Below are 27686 nucleotides of genomic sequence, written 5' to 3'. Positions count from 1 at the left end.
AAGCCCTTGCATTATCCCACACCCATTCTCTGGGAGGATAAAAGAGACAGCACTGGGCGCAGAGAGCAGATCGGCCTGGAGAAGGATAAGAGCTGGAGGAGATTCAAGAAAAAGACTCTGCATTGCATCAGGCTTGACGGGGCTCCCTGCAGGAAGGGAAGTCACTTCTCTGGACAAGAGTTAACAGCAACTGCCTGGAGACAACGGTTCACTACAGGAAGAAGAATCTGTCTGAGAGATTTGAGTAGACACAGCAGATCTCTTCCCAGAGAGTGATCCGGCAGCTTCTAGAGACGACAGCTCGCTACACATTATAACACACAAAAGTAGAAATTTAAAAAGAATAAAATAAACATTTCATCCTAGAGTCAATAGGGAGCCACTAGAGTTTATTGAGTAAGGGAGTGACATAGATAGACCTGCACTTTAGGGAAATTATTTTAGCAATTGTGTGTAGAAAAATAAGATTAGAGAAAGACTCAAAGCAGGAAGAGGTTATTGTTATAAACTGGGATAAGTGATTAGAGTCTGAGCTAGGACCCTACCTATGTGATTTAAAGAAGACATATATAAGAGTTTAGAAATAAAAATAACATGGTTTGGCAACTGATTGGCTATGTGGCTTGAGTGCCAGTGAGGTGTCAAGGATGATACTAAGAGTACACACTTAGGTGATTGTAATGTCTTCTCCAATAAAAGAGAAATTTGGAAAAGCAGTTTAGGAGCAAAGATAATGTAAAAAGATCTGCAACACAGATCATAAATCATCCATGGCTCTTTATCTTATCTCTGATTTACTCTGTCCCAATATAAAAAGAAAATGGGGCAGGTGAGGTAGAATTCTTATTCATTGTTCACTATTTTAGAGTATGGAGCCCATCCTCTAAGAGGCTTTGCTATAGCCACCATGCCATCTCTAGGATGAGGGAGGATTTGGGGGGGCAGGGTGGCAGAAGCTATAATGGTACCCAGTTAGCAATTAGATAATAGCTTCCCTGAAGGACTAATAGGGTTTTTAAGTTTGGGAGTTGGGCCTTGGCACAGTCTATGGAGAAGACTGACTAGAGGATTATTGAGGAATAAAAGTACATATAGTAGTATTCAAAATAAATCCCATGATTGAACTATCTTGGGAAGAGCTGGATGTGACCAATCTTCCTAATGTCTAATTAGTTAATGAAATCCCCTTTAGGTTCAAGTTCTTCCTCCCAAGACACAAAGGTCCTCACTTTGAACAGTATGAACTCTAGGGTCTTCTCTATCTCTCATGGTGTATGATCACATGACTAGATAGTAAGAGAGAATATGCATATTGATGAAAATGATGATGGTATGGGAAGACACTAGGAAACTAACAAAGTAAGAAGAGAAAGATGACAAGTATAGTCTGGGTAAAAATGGAGTTGCACACAGTCATTTTCATGACTTACTATTAATAGGATTCATGCCCAATTACCAGGCAACACAATTACAGCCATGGGTCTTATAAGTCAGATGAAACAAGAAACCATTTTATATGACCCCAATACTAAGCTCTATTCATGGATGCTCAGTCTTCAGCATCTGTCATTTATGTTTTATGGTCATTTGCTTATATATTAAAACAGAACATTGATGAAGTTCACTGGGAAAGCATACCAGTCAACATCTCATAAGAAAAAGAATAAGAGGTTTTAATCAAGGACCAAAAATGATTTCTTCTTTTCTTTCCTCCCCCTTTTATTTTTTCCTTTCTTCCCTCAAACCTCTTTTCCACCTCCTCCCTTACAGCCACCTGTTTTACATGAAGTCCTCTAAGGGTTTCCAAGATGGACACATTTGGTATTCAATTTTCAGCCGCTCCCCTCGAAGCTCATTTACAAGAGTTCAAAGAGTGTCCTGTTGCTTTTCTTTGCTCCTCTGCACTATGCTGACCAGCATCATGTTCTGGGGGATCCCCAAAGATCCAGCTGAGCAGAAAATGGATTTGGGTAATTCCTACCTAAATGGTGGCTGTAGGCCAGAGAATGGTCAAAATGTCAACATTGCAGTCAGTTTTATCTGGTTACTCATCATTAACCTCATCAAATTATTAGCCTTATCAAATATTGGTTAAACACCTACTATGTGCCAGACATAGTACTAATTGCTGGAGATACAAAGAAAAGCAGAAACATTGTCTCTGCCCTCAAAGAATTCACATTCTAATTGAGAAGAGAACATGCAAACAGCTATATACATACAAATATGATCAGTGTAAATAAAAGATGATTTTAATTTTTTTGGAATACAGGAAAGATTAATTTTACATTCTTGCAAGAATGAGTGTCTTTTAGTAGCTATGCCTTTGAAACTCCAAAGGCAGTATTTTATTTCCTATCCTAAAGCACTTAAGTCACTCTTCTAATTCCTCGTTAATTGAATGTTACATAAATTACCCATGAATCTCCACCCCTTATTACACAGCCAGTCCCTACCACAAAGGAGCTTCCTTTCTAGAAGGAGGGCAAAGAACAAAAGATTCTTTTCAAATCTCAGACCACTGTGACCTGTGATCACAAAAGTCATTCCCAAACCCAAGGAGCTTACATTTTGGGGGGGAAGAGAGGAAGAAGATAACCTCTACCCTTGATTATTCTAAGATGGCCTTGTGGGTTTCAATTTTCTAATTTAAGTTTCATATCTTCAATCTAATTTTCATAACTGTGGAAACCAAATAAATGCCTATCCATTTCTCACAATTCCCCCCCCCTTTTTTTTTTTAAAAATAATTTGGTTTCCATGTCCTTTCCTAACCTCTCAAATTTGGCTAATCCTTTTTACATTCCACTTCATAAAAGTCTATTAACCTCTACACAGATTTCCTTACAAAAGATGGATAATTAATTCCTGAATTCTCTGCTAATTCTTTTTTTTTATTATTAATTTTATAATCATAACATTTTTTGACAGTACATATGCATAGGTAATTTTTTACAACATTATCTATCCCTTGTACTCCCTTCTGTTCCGAATTTTTCCCCTTCTTCCCTCCACCCCCTCTCCTAGATGGCAGGCATTCCCATACATATTAAATATGTTACAGTATATCCTAGGTACAATATATATGTGCAGAACTGAATTTTGTTGTTGTTGTTGTTGTTGCAAAAGAAGAATTGGATTCGGAAGGTAAAAATAACCTGGGGAGAAAAACAAAAAATGCTAACAGTTTACACTCATTTCCCAGTGTTCCTTCTCTGGGTGTAGCTGATTCTGTCCATCATTGATTAATTGGAATTGGGTTAGCTCTTCTCTATGTTGAAGATAACCACTTCCATCAGAGTACATCATATAGTATTGTTGTTGAAGTGTATAATGATGTCCTAGTTCTGCTCATTTCACTCAACATCAGTTGATGTAAGTCTCTCCAAGCCTCTCTGAATTCATCCTGTAGGTCATTTCTTACAATAATATATTCCATAATATCAATATACCATAATTTACCCAACCATTCTCCAATTGATGGGTATCCATTCATTTTCCAGTTTCTGGCCTCTACAAAAAGAGCTGCCACAAACATTTTGGCACATACAGGTCCCTTTCCCTTCTTTAGCATTTCTTTGGGATATAAGCCCAGTAGTAGCACTGCTGGATCAAAGGGTATGCACAATTTGATAACTCTTTGGGCATAATTCCAGATTGCTCTCCAGAATGGTTGGATTCTTTCACAACTCCACCAACAATTCTGCTAATTCTTCTTATAGGGCTATACTAGGATTGTACTCCTTTTCCTACCAATAACTTTTCTAGAGTCATTCTATTTTCCCATGCCATTCTGCTAGTGGTATCTAACCACTCTGCTATTCTCTTCACTGCCTCTCCCATCAGAGATGATTTTAGAGGAAGATACTGCAGTAAAAGAGCCAAAGCAGAACACAGAATAATGATAAGCAAAGGCTATTGGTTGATTAGACACTAGACTTGGGCTGACTTTTGCTTTTAACCTATGAACTCCTCATTGGACTGTTATATCTTTGAGAACAGAAAGTGTAATTTTATTTTAGTTACATTTTAAGTTCCATACTATTTCTCTCCCTTCCTTCCTACCTTTTGTCACAATGTATATAGCTACAGATAAATATATGTAACAACATACTAAGCATACTTCTATTTATCATTTCTTTTTCTAGTGGTGGATAGTATGTTTCTTTGTATTCTTAGTTGATATAAGAATATATAATACTTAAAATCATAGTCATTTACAATTATTTTTTGAACAATACCGCTTTTACTATATACAGTGTTCTCTTGTTTCTGTTCATTTCACTATTATTTCATGCAAGTCTTTCCATATTTTTCTAAAATCAACCAGCTTGGGGGCAGCTAGGTGGCACAGTGAACAAAGCACCAGTCAGGAAATCAAGAAGAGCTGAGTTCAAATTTGACCTCAGACACTTAATACTGCCTAGCTGTGTGACCTTAGGCAAGTCACTTAACCCCAATTGCCTCAGTAAAAAGAAAGAAAGAAAAAAAACCAACCAGCTCATCACTTTTTAATGCACAGTAATATTCTATCACAATTATGTACCAATTTGTATAACCATTCTCCAATTGAGGAGCATCCCCTCAATTTCCATTTCTTTGCCACCATAAAGAGAACTACTTTACATATTTTAGAACATATAGGGTCTATTTTTTTTTCCTTTTTGTTGATAACTCTGGGAAACAGAGCTAATGGTATTGCTGGGTCAATGGATATATGCCATTTTAAAAAAAATTCTTTTGAGAAAAAAATTCTAGTCTCCAAAATGGTTGTATCAGTTCTCAGTTCCACCAACAGTACCTTAATGCCCCACTTTTTCCATAGCCCCTCCAACATTTGTCATTTTCCCCTTCTACAATTTTAGGCAATCTGTTAGGTATGAAATATCTCAAAGTTTCTTTAATTTGCATTTCTCTAATCAATAATGATTTAAAGCATTTTTTAATATAAGTATATATAATTTTTATTTCTTCATTAAAAAATACCTCTTCAAATCCTTTGATCATTATCAATCTGGGAATGACTCATTCTTATAAATTTGACAAAATTCTCTATATATTTGATAAGAGACATTTATTCAAGAAACTATAAAATTTTCCCCTTCTAGAGACTATTTTGTTGTTGTTGCATTTCTTTGTATCACTAGTGCTTAGCATAGTACCTACTATGTACTTAATTAAATGCTAAATAATTAATTGACTTTCTTTTGACTACTCAGGTAAAATTGAATTCACTTGGCAGGAAGTGATGATTGGTTTGGAAAGCTCCCTCCTGATGTTCCCCATCAACCTACTTATTGTTCAGATCTTCCGGAACTCACAACCTTGGACACCCAAAAAGGAGAAAACTGGGAAGGGTCCTATGTCTCCCCAGTCCCCTCTCTCTCCAGAGGCTTCACAGGAGACCTTCCTCACCTCTGAGACCGTAACAAAGGCATGTTTTCACTGGGATTAAAGAGAAAAGATCCACTCTAACTGGGTTTTACTACAATTTTTCAAAGAAGATGAATTGTTTCATGGGACAAAAAGGCTATACAAATAGCTAATAAAGGTCAACTTTTCTTATATCTTAGGCTGTTAATTACCAGTTTCTGAGCTGGTATTTCACAACTTAGTCCATATATTATAGAGAAGAATAAGAATAAGAGAACTTCCAGACACTTCTTAAGGGAAGAAGGAAAGGAACAAGCATTTATTGATATGTGCTAGGCTCTATGCTAACCACTTTACAAATCTCACAACAACCTTACAAGGTAGATTATCCCAATTTTACAGTTGATGAAACTGAAGGAGACAGAAGTTAAGTGTCTTGCCCAGAGTCACACAGCTAGTAGGTGTCCAAGGCCAAGGTTATATAAATGCTATCTAATATGGATGTACATCAAGATAAGGATACAAAAAGAGACTCAGGTAAACAAACTCTCTAGAGCAAAACTATTCAGCCAAGGTAAAATTTCATATCTTGTCCTTCCTTCTGCTGATACAATTTCATATCATAGGCATCAGTTTAGAAACATCATCCCTGAAGCTTACCCTAGTTATGGTTTTATAAGCTCCTTAAAGGTACTTCAGGGAGTAGAAGGATTTTTAGAGCTATTAATGTCAGCTTCTGCCCCATAAATCAACTCCCTGATTCTGTTGACATGTGGATATCAAACTGTTACTGATATTCACCATGATAAAAAAGAAAGTAAAGATACAAACAGAGAGCACCCAAAAAAGAATTTTCTTTTAGTTATATGATTTTCTAGACTCTCTCCTTGCAAACATGGTAATAATTGAGAGTGAAATCATAATAAGTGCCATATAAATGTTAGTTCCTGTCGTCACCCCTTCTGTCACTACAAGGGCATGACCTCAGGTCCCTGTAGGAGAGCAGTGTTTTTGTTTTTTCAACTTGCAGGACATTTGGAGAATTGTCAACTCATTGCTTAAAACTCTGAAGATTTCATCACCTGCTGTTGGCTCAGATCTAGGGAAATCAATGGATATCAATAAACTATTGGCTTTAATGGAAGAAATCATTTGCCCACAGAATAAGGCTGGGCATGATTTTAATGAGGAGGGCAGGAGAAAAAAGGACTTCACCCTTAGGACTGTCAACTTAAAAGGTAAGTTACAAGAAGAATAAGTCTCTTTTTGTCACTGTGACCAGCTATTAGATGTGATCTCTAAATTTTTATTCTTTGTGGAAGAAAGTAGAAGCATCTCTTGTTGCTTCCCTTTCAGCTGCTGACCAGTGGCCCAGTCCAGACATGCTAACAGTCTTCAAGGCCCCAAGTCCAATCTTGTGTCTTTTCCTTTCATAAGATGGCCTCATATTCCAATTAATTAGGTGTATTGAGGCCTTTCAATGCCCTCACTTTTCTTCCCTATCAAACCCCACCCATACTTTCTGAAGCCACACATTCATCATAGTCATAGCTTTCTTCTATGTTGCATCCACTTCCTGCAGCTTTCTTTCCATATCAGAAGAAAAACTATCCTTTGTCTTTGCCAAAGCTACCTCCTTTACCTTAATTCCAGAGTCTTCATGCTCTAGGCTGTCCAGTATGTCCACTCTCCTAAGTTCGAGTTTCATACCAATAGTTGTCTACTAGATATCTCCACTTGTGTGTTAATGAGTTTCTCAAACTCAACAAGTCCAAAACAGACCTCATTTGTCCCACTAAATCAATGCTTCTCCTCAGATTTCTTGTACAGGTTTTCTGTTGATAGCAGCATCACTCTCGTCATCCCGGCTCAAAGAATTAGTCATTTCGCTCCTCTCTCCTCCTCCTCCATAACAAGTCAATCATTAAATCAACTCTGATTTTTTTTGCCAAATGTGTCTAATATTTGTCTCCTCTTTTATACCAGGCTTTTATACCAATATTACCATAGCAGTTTCCAAGTTGGCCCACCTACACTTAGGCTTTCCTTGTCCATTTTATCCTGCAAAAGGCTGTTGGGCCTTAAATATCCCTTATATCATCACCATTTGTGTTGTGCTATTAAGGCCCAAGCACAAAATCTATAAGAGATTAAAAGGCACTAAATCATTTAAGGGGCGGGTCAATTATCTGAAAGCCCCCATAGTTATGAAATCATAACAATCCTGAAGGAATTGCAAATCAGCCTTTATTTACACAGATGCTACTTGTGAATTAGGAATGAAATAAATTGGAGGCAAGAGGGAAGAGGAGAGAGGTCAGTGAATGTGACTGCCTCTCAGTTTCCTTGTGTTGTCATCCTCTCACATGAAGGGATCTATTCTGCTGGTCAGAATTAGGTTGTCAGCAGGAGGTTCCCATAACATTGTGCCACTCTCCTGCTGAAAAGCTTTCAAAAACTCCATATCTCCCATCACATCAAATCTAGAATCTTTAGTGTAGGAGGAGGCCTAGAATATAATAGGGTTCTGATTGACTCTGTGCTAAATAACAATTTTCATCAATAATTTAAAAATGTAGTTCACATGTTTATCAAATTTTCACATGACACAACTTGGGGAAAAAAGCTAACACAGTAGGAGATACAATCAGGATCCAAAAGGAATCTTAACAATTTGGAAGACTGAGCTGAATCTCTAAAGAGAAATTTCAATAGAGGTAAATATTAATTGTAAGATTGAATTGAAAGAAAATGAAATTTTTAAGTAAAAAATTGGGTAGGCATGGTTAGACAACAACTCTGAAAAAAGATCTGAAGGATTTAGTGAACTTTAAATTCACCATGAATCTAATCTGTAGCATGGCTGGCCAAAACCCCCCAACAATTTTAATCTATAATAAGAAAGGCATAGCTTCCAGGAATAGATTGGTGATTGCCCTTCTGAATTCTTGTCAGAACACATATGAAGTATTTTTTTTTATTCTGGAAACCAGAGTTTACGAAGGAATTGATAAACTGTAATGTCCTAAGGAAGGTAACTGGGATGGTTCTTAAGTCCATGTCTTATGAGGACAGGTTGAAAAAACTTATATATGTTTAGTCAGGGAGAACATGAGAGCTATGTGCAAGTATCTGAAAAGCAAACATGAGGAGAAGGGAGTACTTATTCTGCTTGATCCCAATGGACCAAACTAGGAACAGAATGGCTAGAAATTGCATAAAAGCCATCTTGAGCTTGATGTCTTCACAGTCAGAGCTGCCCAAAGTAACATGGCAGTTTCTCTCTCCTGAAAGATCTTCAGGCAGAGACTGAATGGCTACTTGCCAGACATAGTGGCAAGTGTTTCTTGTTTGAGTTGAACAAAATGGCTTCTGAAGTCTCTTCCCTCTCTGAAATTCTGTAATTTTTGACTAGAATGTGCCCTGAGTCATGTTTTAAAAGAAGACCAAAGTTCAGATGTCTTCAGAAAGAGTCAATACTCAATATTGACCCAACATTTTTATGCAATATTTTTTACTACTTACAAGTTACACGATCAACAAGGAGTCTATATTTTCTTCAACACAATTTAGTTCTTGCATTTTTTATCATTAATTCTGAGATGTAGGTTGAATATACTTTTAAGTTTTTGTTTTGACAAATTCCATGTATACAATGATCACACCTTTTTATAAGATTTCCTAGATATCCAACTTTTAAAGAATAAAAGCTGAATCAGTTCTGTCTTTATATCCCCACCATCTACTACACAACACTGCACTTATTAGATACCTAATAAATGATGATTCAATTGATGAGTTTTTATTAGTAATTTTTAATGAAGGTAATGTTCCTTTTCTTTCACACTGTACTTGCCAATTTCCACAATATTTTTCTATTCATTATGCCATTTGATCTTCATTATATCCTTGAAAAAGTCATAGGGCAAGGACTCATTCCATAAATGAGGAGACTGAGGCCCAAGAATGGAAGTGATTTGCTATAGGGTAGATGTGAATAAGTGGGAATAGAACCTAGATTTTTTTTTAAAGTAATCAAACAATATTTATTGTATATCACTAGTAAACCCATGGGGAATACTTAAAGGAGATTTTAACTTGTGCTACATGTTTAAAATTATTAGAGCTAAATATTCTTGTTACCTAGTATGGGAAGAGAGGAGTAGGAAGGTGGGTAGGAGTTCAGAATCCTTCTAAGCACAGGTACCAGGCCTAGGACACCATCTGCTGGTATAGCTGAGACCCAAGGTGCAGGAGAAACCACCAAGTACTGAACCCAAGTTTTTTGATGCCTGTCCTAGTATGGACTACTAAATTACAGCTTTCTGCTTGATTTCCTTACTATGGTTCATAAGTCTGCTAGTAGGTGTTTGCAAAAAAAACCCAAAAACAAAAACAAAAACAAAAAATCCTTAAAGACCCAAGGGAAGGACCTTTTAATTTCATGATATATACTGCAATGTGTGTATTACTTCTGCATTTGTTGGCTTTGTCCAAAAAAGATCTGTGGAGAGATCTCCTTACACATAGTAACAGTTGATTTCTCTAATGTGTATATTTCTCATTGAGAAATGCTCATATAAGAATGTGCTAGATCTAGCTTGGAAAATTGTCTCCTTTAATAAACCCTTGATAGACAAAGGATATCCATGGCTAGATGGACCTTGTTTTGGGGTCTTAGAGGTATTTGTTTTGCAGGTTGTCTCTGTGTGCATGAATACTTCTCTATTCTCTGTGCTATACTTGTTGTTTCCATTGTCCATAGATACCATTCAGATTCAACAAATAGCTATTAAATAGCTATTATTTGCAAGGTATTATGTGGGGCATTGAACTACAAAGATAGGTAAGACCCAGACCTTGCTCTAGAGATTACAATATAATGGAGAATGGATGAGTACATAAATAACTAGTATATAAAACCTAGACACAGCCCATATGCTTTGAGATGTCAAGGAGGGGGGATTGCTTTCAGCTGAGGAAGTAAGAAAAGAAAGCTTCATGGAGGACAAATGCCATTTGAGTGCCATTTCTATATACCTCAGTATACTCAGCTATAAAATGAGAAGGTTGTACAATTTGATTTCTTAGGATCCTTCCAACTCTAATCCTATGATCTGACAGTAATATGAGCAAAGATAAGAAGGCAGGAGAAAGCAGAATGAACTCAGAGAACAAAATGGCCAGAATATAGAATACAAATATGTACAGCTCCTGGGACAACATTACCACTTACAAGTTATGTCCCCTGCAAGGAAATATCAATGGGTCCATGTCCCCTAAAATTATAGCTCACAAGACCTCACTAATTTATTTGCCTTTAATAGCCAGAGCATACAATTAGTCCAAAGTGAAGTCATATAATGAAAGTGTATAACAAGAAAAATAGCAACAAAACACTTCCACCCTACACCTAGAATGTATTCTCCAACAAATAGAGAAATAAAAGGAAAAATGATTAGAATATGCATGGAAGGACACATATGTTGAAAACATCTATAGAAGTCCACAAATATAGAAAAGCATCCATAGAGTGTATATATTCAACCATTCACACCCCCGGTGCTGTTGGACCATTGATATCTTATACTAATGTCATCACACTAATATTTCTAAACTTACAGTCTTTGATAGACACTGCTCAGAGAAATATGTAGTCAAAAACACTGCTCTTCTGGACCCATAATCTCTGTTGGACACTATTCAATTATATAGGCTCTATAGGACACCCTATAGTTTCTGGAGCCTTTAGTTTCTGTATCAGTTGACATCTTAGCTATATCAATTTTCCCCTGGGAAAATTTTAATTACTAATCTTTCTTAGTTTAAAATCCACGATGAGGTAAATGTGAACCAATTGATGAGGTAACAAGATGAGATAAATACCTAATAATGAGGTATATACCTCAATAAGATTAATTGAGGTCTAGTGGCAGGATTTGGGGTACAGGGAGTCACATGGAGCTCCCTTGCAACCCCCTTAGCATTCGGCGCAAGGATACAAAGTTAAATCAGGTCTAGTGGTGGCGAGAGTCCCCTGTAAATGAATTTACAGGCCAAAAACCTAGATGGGTAAAAAGATGTTTATTGCCAGGTTTGTAAGCAAGGTTAAGGTCTGGTTAGTAAAAGGCATTAGATGGAGGAAGATATACGCCGAAAGCGGCGGGGACAGAGGGTCTCGGATGCCAGCATCTTGGCTGGCATCTTTCAAATTTCTGACCAAAGATGATTCTAGCTTTGCTCTTTTTATCTGCTTGAAGAAGTAATGGGCGGATTCCTGATTTTTGGTGGGCTTTTCATATAGTTGGGGGTTGGGTTATCCAAGCCAGCTCAGATCCAGTGGGGGGGCTGGGTACAAGCCCAAACTAGTTTGGCCAGATGTTGTATCAAAGGTAGATCAAACAAGGAATCTTAGAGGGGCTACACCCGCAACAATCCATATGTTTGTTTGGTTTTTTTTCCTGTATCATTTGAAAAAAAGAAAAAAATCCTTGCTTGCAACTAGCAAAAAATCTTGAATTCTCCTATTTCATGATTCTCAAGCATTTTTGAAATAAGACTTCTCATTTTCCCAGCAGCATATGCTCAGCCTCATATACCAACTTCTTTAAAATAAATTACTGGGTCTTCCCAGCTGCCCTGAAACTTAGTCTTTTCTTTGGATTTCTGTTACTAGTCTAGGGGCTTGACCTTTCTCCCTTCAGTTCATGTTAAATGTTCCATTGGCCCTCAATGTTGATCTCTAAAAACTAGGTGATGCTAACTTACCTAATAACCACTAAATTGTTTTGAGGTCCAGGGTTTCCTATTTTTAACTCTTAAGTCTCTTTTGCTCTTCCAAGTAGATGAGTAGTTAGGAAAAAGGCAAAAGGACAAGCCAAGCCCAGGGAGCAAGGTCAAAGTAGTTGCTATCTGCTTACCCATATTCTTGACTTTTTTTATATCAGTACAGCCAGTAAAAGCCTAAGGGGGCTTTGACTTATATCATTAGACATAAAGGGAGTAGAGTGAAATTATGAAGAATAGATAGATTAGAACCAAAATGTAATAGCTTTGAATGCTGGGACTAGGACTTCTGTGATGCAGAAACTTTCATTCAGTAAATAGTTTGTGTTTATGGAATGTATTTGAGGCTTCAATAGAACTTATTTCTTTCCTTGGGATTTGGGGCATGCTAACCTGTCCTACATAATGATAGGTTTGAACTCTCTTAGAAAGTGAACTCCCTTTGCCTCTTCTGCCTTTGCTTCTCTTCCAAGAGAGGTCAATCTCCTGGACAGAGGACACTGCACAAGGCTGTCCACGGCACCACTTGTCACCCAGATCTGATAGCTTGGTGCAAATAACAAATGTCCACATAGCAAATTTGAAAATGTAATCAGTGATTCATTGGGGATAAGTCCAAAGTAACAGTTTGGAATTATTCTGAATCTGATCATGAATTTGAGAGACTGTAGTCAGCTTTTAGGCCAGAAAGAGTTATCTATGCTTATTAGCAAATTCCAGAAAGAAATTAAAGAATGTTGTATATATAGAGAGAGATCATAGGACTGGTACTAGAAAGAGATCTTAGATATCATCCAATTCATTTTTTAGATTGCTTGCCCAAAGTCACATAAGTAGTAACAGAGCTGGGATTTGCTTAGGATTTCTAAGTCCAAATTCAGTCCTCTTAAGACTGTCATATAAACAGACTAGTTTTTATATTCTACCTTTTTCCTATAACTCAGTATATTAGCAGTCCTCCAGATATAAACACTCTACATAATATGTCCCATAAAAACAGTCTCTTCTTTTGCCTTGGTTGGTACTCCATCTCCTTAGCAGTATAGCAAGAGCTCCTCTTCCTACCTGTTGTGAAAAATTTGGATTCCAAATTATGGTTTTGGTCATGTGACCACCAAGAAGGAAGACATTTCCTCTGACCTCTCAAACCTCTGCAAAATAGGAATTATGTAGAAGTGATAAACTACTTTCAGCTTTCTCTAAGATGTAAAATACCAAGAATCTAAATGAGGTAAAAAAAATATAACGAACCAACAGTAAAGAAGACAAATTCCTAACTCAATCACTCAGGACTCCCCTATCCCTTAAGCAGACTCACTTGCAACAAAAATCAACTATATTTCCTAGTGCCTTGGAAAACCAAGAATCAGAAGCTTGCTATGGCTAGGACAGCAGTGTGGTAGTAATCTGTACTTCAAAAGAGCTCAGAGAACTGAACAAAAGAAACAAGGCTAGCAACATCTGTATGGCTGTGAGCACTCTATTAAGGCTGAGGCAAATAGTCCAGCATCCAATTGATAATTCTTACCCTTCCTTCACTACCCCAAGTTGTTTGGGTTTTTTTTGCAAAAAATATGACTCTTCTAAAATGTGAATTGCCCAGGATAGGAGGAAGTTGAGCCAGCTTTGAGGTTTAGCCTTTTAGGAGGAGTCAGAAAGTTAGCATTAGGGAGAAATAAGGAAAAAAGACTGAAATTGTCAAAGATAACAGAAGGAAGAAAATCAAAGGTCTTAAACATAAGCAGATAAATTAACAGGAAGATATTCATTACAGAAGGTAATATGGCCTCCAAATCAGCTAAAAGAACTCAGCCATATATGGATAGATATTTCAAGACAAAAGAAAATGAATCATTGTCTGATGAGATAGAGGTATCTATGAATTTCCAAGGGACTATATAGAACTATACCTCCAGAGACTAAATCCCAGTTTTTGCTTCCAGAGACAAAAACCAAGGTTTTTACTGCCAAAATCTCATTTTATGCAGTCTCTGTCCCTTTCTTTCTTAAAAAAGAAATGAGAATTCTGAATACAATTGCACAACCAAAATAACTGATAGAATTGAAAATTTGAATCCATGGTGGTTAAGTTTCACCAAAGAAACAAAAAGAAAGAATAACTGATTGGAAATGCAACCTCAGAGAAATAAAAGACAATCTAGAAGAAAAGAAATTATAGTTTCTAAAAGGAAGCTTAAGAAAAACAATTTACTCAAGGATCTGCCAAGTAATGACCTAATGGCCCAGTCCATTACAACTCTCACAGGACTTCAAGGGAGTTCTGCAGAAGAGACTGTCTGACAGTGCAAAGTTGGCCTTGTATTTGGTGCATTTTAACTTATATAAATTCTGCATGGGCAAAACATGAGGACTTCATTTTTTTTCCCTTGCCTCAATTGAAGCAGAGATGGTATCTCCAAAATAGAAGAGGGACAAAATAATAAAACTTGAAATGTTTCCAGAACCTCAGGACCAATGATCTTTTAGGCCATGGCAAAGGGAGAGCCCTTATCTGTAATGGTCCCATGAGAAGCCACGCCTTCAACATGTACTTCATTATACCAAGTTTTTGCCACTTCCTTCTAATATTGAAGTTCTGTATGACTGTATGACTGTATGTAAAGTTCTTCTCTAAAATTTAATGTTCTCTGAGAGCAGATTTCTTGGGGGGCTTCTGGAGGCACCCTTCCTTTCATTTCAGTGTAATCACCCTGAATGCAGCCAGGAGTTAAAGTCTCCTTTATCTTCTTTTTCCAAGTATTGTCTCCTTCCTTGGGCCCGCTTAGCTTTTTTAGAGGCCTATCTCTCTCCTTGATTCCAAGAGCTCTTGCCGCTAGTCCTTTGCCTCTGCCAGCTTCTGTCCCTAGTTCCCTCTGAATGTCTCTGAATTCAAAGGTTTGTATTTCAGCCGCCAGCCAGCACAAAGGTGAAAAATGGAATGAATCTGTCTCCACCTCTGAGAATGAGCTTGTCCTTTACTGGACTTGTCCTTTAGTTGGCTTATCAGTTCCTCCTTATATACGCTCTCTTAAATATGTGAATCTTGTGGAATTATAGTAAGTACTAAGTACATATCAATTAGAGAATCATTATCTCATCAATTCCACTTAGTACCTTGTTTCAAGTTCTGGCCCATAACATCTCCTTGTAGGATTAAATCAATCACACTGAACCATGCTAAATTCGATAATTATTGTCTCTATCAATTCCACTGACTTAGCACCCAGTAAGAATCCTAACAGACTGTATGTATATGTATGTGATAATATGAACCACAAAGATTTGGGGGACCAACCTGATATACATACCAAACAATAGACTTATGGAATCAACTTTTCCCCCCTTTCTTTTCTTTTCTTTTCTTTTTTTTTTTTTTTTTCATAAGGTAATTGGAGTTAAGGACTTGTCCAGGGTCATACTGCTAGTAAGTGTCAAATGTCTGAAGTCAAATTTGAACTCAGGTCCTCCTGACTAGTGCTCTATCTACTGCATTATTGGGTTCCCTCAAGATCCAATTTTAAAGGGCTTTGTATTTTCTAGGTTCCCAGAAAAACCTATGTGTTCCTGAGATAAATTATAAAGAATGATGCCTTCATCTTCATTACATTTGAAGGGTACCATTTACTCACCATGTAATAATGAAACTATTTTCTCTGTTGTAAAATGGAGATTATGCCTATTCATCTCACAGGGGTAGAGTGAAGAAATACCAGAATTTCAAAAAAGAAAAGACATTTAACATGACCTGTACCTTAAAAAACAATCCTACTACAAAATATCTTAAGAGTAATCCTCCAGTTCTGGCCTAAAGACCTGCATGAAGGGGAATGTACTACTTCCAAAAACTGATCTTTCTACTTCTCCATCATTCTAATAGTTAGAAAGTTTTTCCTTAAGGCAAACACAAATTTTCCTCTTTGTGTCATTCAATCATTGATCCTTATTCTGTTCTGTCGAGCCAAAGAGAAATCTATTTCCTCTTCCATATAACTATTCTTCAAATATTTGAAGACAGTTATCACATCATTAATGTCTCCTCCATGCTTAGTTCTAGCCTATCCCCATAGAACTTAAACTTGAACTTTAATACCATTCTGGTTGCCCTCTTCTGTACCCTTTAATTTATCAATATCCTTCCTAAAAAGCAGTGCTTAGAAATGAACATATAATTTCAGGTGTGGTTTGAACAGGGAAGATTTGTTTCTCTGAATGTAGCCCAAAGTCATTAGTTTTATTCATTGCTATTTCATATTATTATTATTATTTTTGAGGCTGGGGGGTTAAGTGACTTGCCTAGGGTCACACAGCTAGGAAGTGTTAAGTGTCTGAGACCAGATTTGAACTCGGGTCCTCCTGAATTCAAGGCTGGTGTTCTATCCACTGCGCCACCTAGCTACCCCTGCTATTTCATATTATTGACTTATATTAAGCTTATAGTTCACTAAGACACCCAGATCTTTTTCATATGAACTGGTTACTTCCCTTTCTTATATTTATGAAGTTAACTTTTTAAAATCCAAGCATAAAACTTTACATTTATCCCACTAAATCTATCTTAATAAATTTGGTTCTTTATCCTACTCTGTCAAGATTTTATTTTGAATGCTGATTCTTACATTTAATGTAACATATAAATATAAAAAGACTTTGAAAATTATGAAATTGTTTGGTACACATGAATTTTTTTTCAAGGTCTTTCACACATATATGTGTATCATATAGATATAATTATAGATTTAGGCATATTATAGATGTATGAAAAACAATGTTATATAGTGGATGATCTTGGAACCAAGAGGATCTGGGTTTAAGTCCTTCCTCTGACACATAATGACCTTGAGTAAGTCACTTAACTTCTCATTTACTCTAGGTAATTCTTTAAGACCATAAGTTGAAGAAAAGATGCCAACCTGAATTGGTAAAGAGAATATATGTCCTCATCTAGAATATCAACTAAATCAGAGGTTTATTCCTTATCATAATATATGAATATGTATGTATTACTACCCTTTCGGGTTTTGGGTTTGTTTTGGTTTTTTTGAGAAAGAAATCACCCTTATAAAATTTTTTCATAGGATCATAAATTTAGAAAGAAATATATAGTTTGTCAGGCTAAATGACTTGCCAAAGGCAGTATGGTGTAGCAGACAGAGTGCTGGCATCTAGAGTCTATAAAAACTCAACAACTCCAACACATAGGTATGTTCTTAACCTCTTAACTTCTGACTTTAGTTTCTTCATTAGTAAGTTAAGTAGACTTGACAAGATGACCTCGAGAGTCCCATATGGCACTGCCTCTGGTCCTTAGGATGTAACAGAATTAGAATTCAAACTGTCTTCTAATTTCAAATTCCAGCTTTAAATCTATGAAAACAAGAGCATCATGAATGCAGCTCTAGAAAACTTCAAAGAGATGCATCTGGCTTCTGAACTTTCACATCATGGCAGTCAAGAAGTAAACAAATCCCAATTTTCCAATCTGCTTAATTGTAACAAAAGGAGCCACTCCTTCCCCACACCTCTCCTGTGCTTCTACACCACAATTGCCCTCAGTCTTCTATCCTGACCCTCCCAGCTCACCAATGTCCATTTAAAAAAAAAACAATCTTGTTAGAGAGCTATCCACCACTCAAGCTTTTATATTGAATATCAAGGGGGTGAGTTTAGCCCTAATTTAGACCTTAAAATCAGAGAAACTCAATCCTTATGCCAAAGTAGTTAAATTAGGAACTTATTTGAATATCTTGGACTCTTGCCTGAACTCATTTTATGTTTAACTGTTTCAACCTTTGAATTGCTTTGCTGACCCATATTTCTGGACTTTGAACATGTAAATTCTGTCTCTGCAATATCTTTTCCCCACCCCCAATCTCTATTATTATCTGGTGATGTTTTACCCTTTAGCTTTCTCTGATCCTTAGATTGTTTCTAGTCCCTCCTCCTTACACTACAAATTGGTTTTACCCAATCCAGCCAACCCTGCCAATGTGCCCTGATCATGCTATAGAAAGCTCTGATTACTATCATCATTCCAGTCCTGAGGCCAAGGGAGCTGTGTACCCATGATTTCTTATATTTAGAGTTAATCCTTGATGCAGCAGAAAGTCTGGCAGATTAGGGGACAATAAGAGTAGTTTCTTTTTTTATGCCAGTTTTGCCCCAAATTGTCTGTTCACCTACTAGCATGTTATTTCTCTCTTTGTTGCCCAGAGCAAACTAGAATTCCCAGAATCAAGAAGGAGATGAAGAGTTGGCTCCACAGCAGTGGCTACAGTCATTATCTCTTTATGCATCTTCAACATGTAGAGAAAGAACTCGAACTTCTGGGGCCTCATGATTTCCAGGATCCTAAGAGCCACCCACAGGCAATGGTGCAGGTCAAAACCCTGAAAAGCCTTCTGGGAAACCAGGATAGTTCCCAAGAACCAGCCAACAAGAGGTAACCCTGTGTCAGGGTGATTCTACCCTAGGAGACAGCATGAAATCTACCTCTCATTTGATGTAGCCTAGGCCAGCTGGCACCTACTGCACACAGGGAGAACTTTTCAGAAGTATCCCTGGTCACATTTCAAATTCCCTCCCTACAGCTTTGCCAGTGCTATCCTCTTAGTCCTCCTGAGAAGAAGTTAAAAATATCACACTGGATCTACTGGACAAGTTCATTACATTTACCCAGATTCACCCCTACTTTTTTCCCATCCTCCCCTTTTAACCCTCCTGAAAGGAAAATTCCAGAAAAAAGTATGATTTCTTTTCTCTCAGTTAGATTTCTACATCTCACTGACAACAACATTCAGAGATGCAGCTTGAGAAAAGAGCTAGTTAACTTATTTCTTTCCTCTTTTCCAGGAAAGAAAGCCATCTTAATTTCCCAGATCATCTAAGCCTTCTTTTACATATTTCAAATCTAAAGGCTTGGCCTGGATATTATAGGGCTTTTTGGAAGAGTGGTGATAGGATAGAAAATGTTCACCTCAACTCTACAGGGAGAGAGAACCTGGAAACAGATTAAAAAGAATTCTCATTCATTATGGAAACCAAATTCATTTTTAGGCTAAGGGCCTTTTAAGATGAAGATATTGACTTGAGTTTAAAAATTCCCAGAAATAGTCCTACCCAACTAATAGAGGGGTCTTATTATTATCTCTAAGAACAAAGCAGAGTTTCCCCCAGAGAGTTAAACTATGTTGTTCCCTCCTTCATTGGTATCCTTTCACTTTTCCTCCTCTTTTTTCTCCTTCTTAGAGTCCAGTCCACAGTCTCTGGTGGCCCGAGCTTACCTTGGTGGTTTGTCCTTATTGGCTGGCTGCTTGTTGTGAGCACTAGTAGTGTTGCAGCCTTCTTCACCATGCTGTATGGGCTGCACTATGGGAAAGACAACTCCATCAAATGGCTTCTTTCCATGGCAGTCTCATTTGTGGAAAGTGTTTTTATTACCCAGCCTCTAAAGGTAATGTTCTTTATAGTCAACCAAGTTGACTATGCTTGAATAGGTTTGAGTTAAGTCAGTTGCCATATGGGGTCAATGCATTTCCTAAGAAGACAGACATGAAAATTAAATTTTAAAATATATTGAACACCTACTAATAAGCTCCTGGACTACAAAGAGTTAAGTAGGAGAGTCCTTGCTTTCAAGGAGCTCACATTCTAATTAGAGAGACAAAACATATAGGAGGTTTCAAATGTAGGAAGGGAGAGCAAGATCCAAGAGTCCTTAGAGTACCCCCAATAGGTCAGATGGTAATGTTCCTAGGGTCTAGACAAATATTAGGGCTTAGTGGATCTTAGGACTCAGTGGTAAAACAAATACTAAAACCTGGTGATACTCCAGGTTACCAAAAAGATTGTAGCTGGTGATTCTTTATTCATCTAAGCAATATTAAGGGGCCAAGTTTAACACATCATTGCCTCTTATCTGCAAGTGGGGTATTTTCTACTTTGCTTTAGTATATTTCAATCAATTTAATAAATTATTAATTAGTAGGTATTTTTAAACTCTACTTTGTGCAAGATCTTAGAGATAAAATAATGAAAAAAGCCCCATAAATCTTCTCCCCTCAAGTTACATATATTCTACTGTGGGAAAATAATACATACACAAAATGTTTACTGCAAGGTCAGGAGTAATAGAATCAAAGGATAAATCCAGACAGAATCATCTAGGAAAATTTGAGGAAAGAGAGGTCATTTTCAATTGTGAGGATTAGTACTCTCCTTCATGGAGAAGGTAGCTTTTGATCTGGGCCTTGAAGGAACAAAAGAAGTGTTTTTTTTAGACATGGAGAATAGCCTCTACAAATATTTTGGAGAAAGAAATGGCAGGATAAAATAGGTAAGCTATTGTACTCCAGTTCACATGGAGACAATATGAAGACTACCCACAGTGGTGGAAATATGTGTCTCCCTCATATCAGAGACATTGGACAGGAGGAGATGAGATCTGAAGTCAGTGACTGGGCCAGAATAGACAAAATCGCCCTGTGAGTCTTAGTATTCATAGGTGATAATCCTAAGTTAAGTATCCTCAAGAGCAGACAGTTTTGTTTTTGCCTTTTTATCCCCAGCACCTAGCAGTTAGTACATGATATATAGATCATTTTATTAATTTTTATTGAATCAAATTGAATTCCAGGTCCTGGGATTTGCTGCCTTCTTTGCCCTAGTTTTGAAGAAAGTTGATCAAGAGGAAGACTATACAGCACCTGTAACTGAACATCTATATGACCCAGGTACTTAATGGGAGGGGAGTGAAAATTCTCCTGGATATAGCTCTTATTCTGTAGTTTTCAGGGATTTTGCCTCCCCGCTTCTGGAGCTAAAGTCATCTTCTGGCCAACCTGAGCTTTAGTTAACTTGGCTACTATGTGGTTAGACTCAGATAACAAAAGTAAAACCTCAGAAGTCACCCAATCCAACTCATTTTACAGATGAGGGAACTGAGGCACAGTTAGGTTAATGTGTGCAAGGTCATAACAGTGACTAGTTCCTCTTGACTTTAAACCCAGCTCTTTTCTCACTTATTCTATTTGGTTCCAGAGAAGAGAATTAGAAGCAGCAAGTGTGAGTTGTAGAGAGGCAGATTTAGGTTCTGTTGTTGGTAAGTTCTTTTTCCAGTTAAGTCTGACTCTCTGTGGGTTTTTTTAGTAAAAATTTGGGGTTTTCTTAGCAAAAATACTGGAGTGGTTTGTTCTTTCCTTTTCCAGCTCATTTTACAGATGAGGAAACTGAGACAGGGTTAAGTGACTTGCTCAGGGTCACTCAGCTGTGAGGCCAGATTTGAACCCATGAAAACGAATCTTTTTTTATGCTAAATCCAATACATATATACATATTTATACAGTTATCTTGCTGCACAAGAAAAATCAGATCAAGAAGGAAGTAAAAACTGCAAAAGAAAACAAAATTCAAGCAAAAAATAGAGAGAGTGAGAATGCTATGTTATGGTCTACACTCAGTTCCCATAGTCCACTCTCTGGGTGTAGATAGCTTTCTTCATCACAGAGCAAAGTTTGAATCACCTCATTGTTGTAGAGAGCCACATCCTTCAGAACTGATCATTGTATAGTGTTTTTGTTGCCATGTATAATAATCTCCTAGTTCAACTCATTTCACTTAGCATCAATTCATGTAAGTCTCTCCAGGTTTCTCTCAAATCTTCTGGTCGTTCATGAAAATGAGTCTTTCTAATTCTAAGACCACTGCTCTAGCCAGTATATCACCTAGCTCCCCTCTTTTGTAACATTTATTTATTTATTTATGAATATTTTCCCCCAGTTACATTCAAAACAAAATTTTCTTTTTATATTTGTTTTTAAAATGTTTGAGTTCTAGGTATTCTCTCTTATCTCACTTATAATTAAGAAACCACATGAGAAGTTATACAAAACATTTCCATTAAAGTTAAGTTCTAGTTCCTCTCTTAACAATTAAAGCTGTTCAAAAATAGAATGAGCTATTTCAGAGAGTAGTGGCTTTGTCAATAAAGTCTGTAAGTGAAAGACTTGCGTTTAAATAAAGGATATGTTACTAACTAGATAACTTTGGGAGAGTTACATTTGCCTCCTAAGGCCTCAGTTTCCTTTTCTGTAAAATGAGGGAGTTGGATTTAATTAAGTTAAGCAATAACATATATAGCCAGTTAGTAAACAGCTTTTATCACATTTTTCAGGTTTCAGAAATAAAGAAGACCTTAAATATATTAGGGAAGGTGGCCCACCTTCAGGGGTTCTCAAACTATTTTTTGTTTCTTTACATTCTTTTTTTCTTCCCCTTTTTTGCAAGGCAATTGGGGTTAAGTGATTTGCCTCAAGCGTCTGAGGTCTGATTTGAACTGAGGTCCTCCTGATTCCAGGGACAATGCTCTATCCACTGTACCATCTAGCTGCCCTAAGCTTTTGTTTATGATTTTCATATCTATTGATGTCTACATTAAAAATAAAAAGTAATAAATTTCAAAATATGTATTCAATTAATTTAGAAATAACAGTAAATCCATTGCATTTTAACACAAAATATTATTGAAATAGTGAGAAGAGTAGCATCATTATAATTTTGTAAATCTCTTTAAGGTCTGGCTTATTAGAAAATAGATTCTCATTTCTGCTTTTGCAGGGAGTTGAGAACAGTGCTTCTGTATTCAGTCTCTTGAGATAAATTGTTTTAGTTGTGTATAAAGAAAATCCAGTCTCACACAAATATGTAGCTGGACAAAGGAGACATGTTTTAAGAGGCAAATAATATCTTAGTATTTTTATAAAAGTAGTTTTGTCTTCAAAGGCCTGCTGAAAGGATTTCAGGACAAATAGGAGTCTTCAGACAACACTTTGAAAACTGTTAGATTAAATGTTTACCAAAGATCCTTCCTACTTTAAAGATATAAAGATCAATAGCTCCTGTGGAATTGTTTTAGCAAAGGAGAAGAAAGAATTGTTTACCTTCACTGTCCTGACAGTTTCCTGAAACTTCCCTGTTATTCCTGTATAGAACTCTCCTAGTTCCTGAACTAATAAATACTTCTTTGGAACTTATAAGCCTCCCCCTCAAGAAGGTGTGAGGAGGAAGGATCAGGCAGAACTTCATCCAGAAACCCAGTAGTAACCAAGCATTTACTATTTCCTAGTAAAGTTTGTCAACAAATATTTATTAAGCATTTAACTACGTTCTAGACATTCTAGGTTCCTGTCTTAATGATACAGAGAAAGTTGAAAACAGTCTAGTCAGAGATACCAGAAAAGAAAGGGCATTATTTCTACTCTTGGATGCTTATAGGAATACATCCCAAAGAATAGGGAAAAGAGAAAATAATTTGCAATAAAAGGATTCTAGTTCAAGTCGTGAGGCTGACACTGACCAGTTAATTAATTAACAACAAATAATAATAAATGCCTTTTGACTCTTATTGCCTGAGTAACTAGCTGTATGATCTTGGGCAACTCAGAGACCTTCAGTGCCTCATCAATAAAGTAAAAATCTCTGTCCTGATTCCCTCCTAGGATCAAAGGAAAAGATAAGAAATAGCAATGTCTTGGCCAGAATAGAATTATAGATACAGATCTAGAAGGGGCCATGAAGATTTAGTCCAACACTTTAATTTTATAGATGTGGAAACTAAGGCCCAGGGGGATTTGTTTTTGAGCAGTGACAGAACTGAGATTCACTCTCAGCTATTAACTCTCAGTTATTATGAGAAAATAACATCAACCACCTAGCATTTATTAAGCATCTACTATGTAACAGGCAGATCATGTACTAAGCATTAGGGATATAATGAAAGGCAAAACACAAAAACAAACAAAAACCTCCTCTTAAGGAGGTTTCTAATGGGGAATCTAATCTAATGGGAAACAGCATACAAATAAAAATGTACAAATAAGATATATATAGGATAAATAAGGGGTTAGTGTCAAAAGGAAGGAACTAAGATTAAAGAGGACTGGGAAAGACTCTTTGTGGAAGGCTAGAATAGTTGGATATTGAAGGAAGTCAGGGAAGCCAAGATAAAGGTATAAAGGATAACTAAGGGAAATGCCTGGGAGGGAAGAGATAGGATGATAGTCCTGAAGAACAGTAAGGAGATTACTGTATCACAGAGTATATCAAGGGGCATAAGACTGCTATAACAATCTTATTGAATCTTATAGTCATAGAGACAGATATTAAAAAAAAAAAAAAAGAAGAAAAAAAGAAACTAGTCATTTTGCACTCCTTCCCTTCTAGACTCCAATCTCAATACCCCACTTCCTGCCACTTGCAGGACTGAATCTGAACACAGAACACTGGGTACACTTTTCTGGCCACAAGAAAGGACTAGTTCTGGCATGCAATAGACCCAAGAGTGTTCTGTGAGACATTGTGTCTGACACACTGGCTGAGTAGCTTGGTCTAGAGAAGGTCAACCTCCATTTCAGAAAACAGAAAGACACTGTGAGAGCCAAGGGCTCTTCAGAGCAGGCAAAAAGCCTTTGAGTTACATGTAGCCTTTATTTTAGAGAGCTCATTTTGCTTGATTCAGAAACTAATGAGCTTGACTCAACCCTAGAGACTGAAACAAGTAGAACAGGTCTTTCCTTGAGTAAAAATTAAAGTAGGACCCCATCCAGGCCTTATCCAAGATTCTCCAATGTTCTTGGGCTAGAGTCTAGCCTGAAAGCAGAATCTTGGGGCTTTCCTCAGACAATCCTACCTAGAGTAGGGAGCCCCTCAAAAGATGAGATGCCAGCTTTCTACCTATGAAACCCTTAAAGATTTCTTGCCTAGAATCTTTCATCAGCTGGCCATCAACATGTGTACCCTTAGGTGTGGGTTTGAGAGCCCACCAACATTTCTCTTTTCTTATAGATGAAAGAAATTCCTGTGGGTCACATATGTCTGATCCCAGGGGAAAAATTCTCAGGATGCCATTGTCTTTTGCATTGACAGGTTCAGATGTTTTCTTCCGAGCCCGTAGGGACAGTCAAAGAGGCATCTACCAACCACCTCTTGACGCTGATGTCGAAAAGATGAAGAAGAATCGCCTCAAAGAGCAGAAAGCTTTTGCCTTAATTCGAGAAATATTAGGTAAGGTCTCTCCTTAGCTGATTTCCTTTTTCATTTGTTCCCCAATCAGGGTCAACTCTTCTCTCCAACCTTAAAGCCCATCCAGAAGAATTGTAGTAGTGGAGATGGAAAAGAGGGGAAGGATGGTAGAAACATTATGAAGGAAAAATCAATTAGATTTGGTCACTGTAGGGAGGATTAGGGAGGGATGAATCACAGATTCAATTAAATTGAACCAATATTTATTATTTTCTATTCATGTAGGTTCCTGTGCTCAGTGCTGGGCATTTAGCTAGATATAATACCAGCTCTGTTCTCAAGGAACTTGTAATATAATAGAGGAAAAGGCATGTACACAAAACAAATGTAATACAGAAAAGTAAATGAATGCTTGATTACTTTCATTTGTCACAAGAATCTTGTTTTTCTTTAAAGGGAGAAGGGAGAGGAAAATTAATTTTTGTTAATTTTTGGAATGGTTTAATTTAAAATAAAAGAAACAGATATTGAAAATGAAATGAGCACAAAGGAAAGAAGGAAACCAAGTGCTATGCAAAATTTAAAGGAGGAAGAGGTCAGTTTCAGTTTCAGGGTAGAGTTGGAGGGACATGAGGAAAAGCTTCATGGAGGAGATAGCAGCTGAGCTTGACCTTAAAAGCCAAAGTTTTACAGTCTAGAGAATGGTGGTACCTTTGACAGGTATAATAGTCTGAAGGGAAACATTTTGAGAAGAAAATATTCATATGAGGTCAGGCATCTCTTGGGCCATGAGAAAAGTTCATCTAGGGGTCTCACAAAGCCTTCCAACAGACCTATTTCTTCTTTTCTAGCTTACATAGGGTTCCTATGGATGCTTTTGCTGATTGCTTATGGACAAAGGGATCCCAATGCCTACTACCTCAACAGGCATCTAGAGAACAGTTTCTCTACAGGGCTACAGGGAGTGCTCAGTTTCCAAGAATTTTTTGTATGGGCCAAAACCACATTAGTGAGCAACTTATACAGTTCATATCCAGGTAAAGAGAACTTCTTTATCTGTCCTTTTCTCCCTTCTTCACTGAAGTCCCTCTAGGGCAATATTTTCACTTTACAGATGAAGAGATTGTGGTTCAAAGAGTTTGAAGGACTTGCACAAAGGTGAGGTTTTAAAAACTCTATCTAATCAAATGTTTTTTTGTATTAAAAAAATAAACAAAAAAACAGGCACAGTGGTTCATGTATTCTCTATATCTTTCAGTTAATCTGTGATATTGAAGAAGTGGTTTAATTGAAATATCATTTGTGAAGTCCTGCCTATTTCTACTTAGATAAATACTTTCATCAAGGTTAACCTCAGTACTGATATTGATTAGTCTCACAATTTTTTTTAATACATAGCAAAGTAGATATACTGTCAGTAATTATGGGTTATTATTTTGGTCTCCTTTTTTGGGGGGGCAAATACGAAGTCTTTTTTCTCATAGCGTTGGTATTTTCCTTTGATTCTGAAACCTTGAGAATAATCAGTCCCTTACTACCCTCAGATTTATGACACTTCCAGCACAGTCTCTTCTGAGCATACTTGGTTTAGTAATTTTTTTCTGTCATTTCCATTCCCTTTATAAGCATATCTAGGACTCTGACATGGAGTCTAAATGTGGTGGTTCCATTAAGATTGGCCCCAGTGATAAGGCAGAAAAATGAGTTACTGTCACAAGTTGGGTTCTAAGAACTCAGTCTGTGGAGTAATGGGACAATACAATCATGGACCTGCTACCTCTCAGTGAAGGTACTCATATCCAGTTCACTTTTCTGTTCAGGTTTTATTACTGATGGAAACTCAAAACTGGTTGGCAGTGCCCAGATCCGTCAAGTCAGAGTCCGCAGTGACTCTTGTCCTGTCACTCAGGAGCTGTGGGCTTCTCTTCAAGAGTGTCATGCACCATATTCCCTGGAGGCTGAAGATATGTCTGACTATGGTGAAGGTTGGAATAGCTCTGCTTGCAATGAAAGCTCCACCCTGTCCCAGGCCTGGCAGTATCAAAGCCAGACGCAGCTACGAGGCCAACCCATCTGGGGTAAACTTACAGTCTATCGGGGAGGAGGCTACGTAGTGCATTTGGGGACAGATCCAAAGAATGCATCAAGGTAACACTTACAATGTTTTTACAGATAAAAGAACTCCCAAAGAGATTCTCATCTAATATCTTTATTTTCCAAAGGAGGAAACGGAGATCCACAGAGAGCCACAAACTTACTTATAGTCATATAGCTGGTTGGTGGGCCTAGAGCTCAGGTCTTCTGAGTCATGTCCTTTTTCCATTCCATTCCAGTGTCATGCTCAAGCACACTGTTGCATCCCTTTGGCATAACATTTGAGCATTTTGGTACCTTTTAGATTAGTTTAATGGCAAAACTCAATCCAAGTATGCAGACAAGAAGGAAGACCCATATCAAGAATTCTATTGTCTCTGACTGATCACTATGTCTTTATTATGATGTTCATGAAGATG

General features: G+C 37.2%; 1 protein-coding gene across 1 annotated transcript in view; it reads left to right on the top strand.

Moving 5' to 3' along the window:
* LOC141552711 (polycystin-1-like protein 2) overlaps window positions 1–27686 on the top strand; it is a 141711-nt gene that overhangs the window by 75716 nt on the left and 38309 nt on the right. Inside the window, exons 28-37 of the mRNA XM_074284736.1 lie at window positions 1771–1970; window positions 5220–5438; window positions 5589–5599; window positions 6404–6611; window positions 18370–18598; window positions 19333–19609; window positions 20792–20888; window positions 25078–25215; window positions 26025–26210; window positions 26994–27321. Of these exons, the coding sequence (XP_074140837.1) occupies window positions 1771–1970; window positions 5220–5438; window positions 5589–5599; window positions 6404–6611; window positions 18370–18598; window positions 19333–19609; window positions 20792–20888; window positions 25078–25215; window positions 26025–26210; window positions 26994–27321 (1893 nt within the window). The remainder of the gene's footprint in view (window positions 1–1770; window positions 1971–5219; window positions 5439–5588; window positions 5600–6403; window positions 6612–18369; window positions 18599–19332; window positions 19610–20791; window positions 20889–25077; window positions 25216–26024; window positions 26211–26993; window positions 27322–27686) is intronic.

This window comes from Sminthopsis crassicaudata, chromosome 2, assembly GCF_048593235.1.
Source record: "Sminthopsis crassicaudata isolate SCR6 chromosome 2, ASM4859323v1, whole genome shotgun sequence".
Taxonomy (NCBI): domain Eukaryota; kingdom Metazoa; phylum Chordata; class Mammalia; order Dasyuromorphia; family Dasyuridae; genus Sminthopsis; species Sminthopsis crassicaudata.
This window is presented reverse-complemented; position numbering and strand designations above follow the sequence as displayed.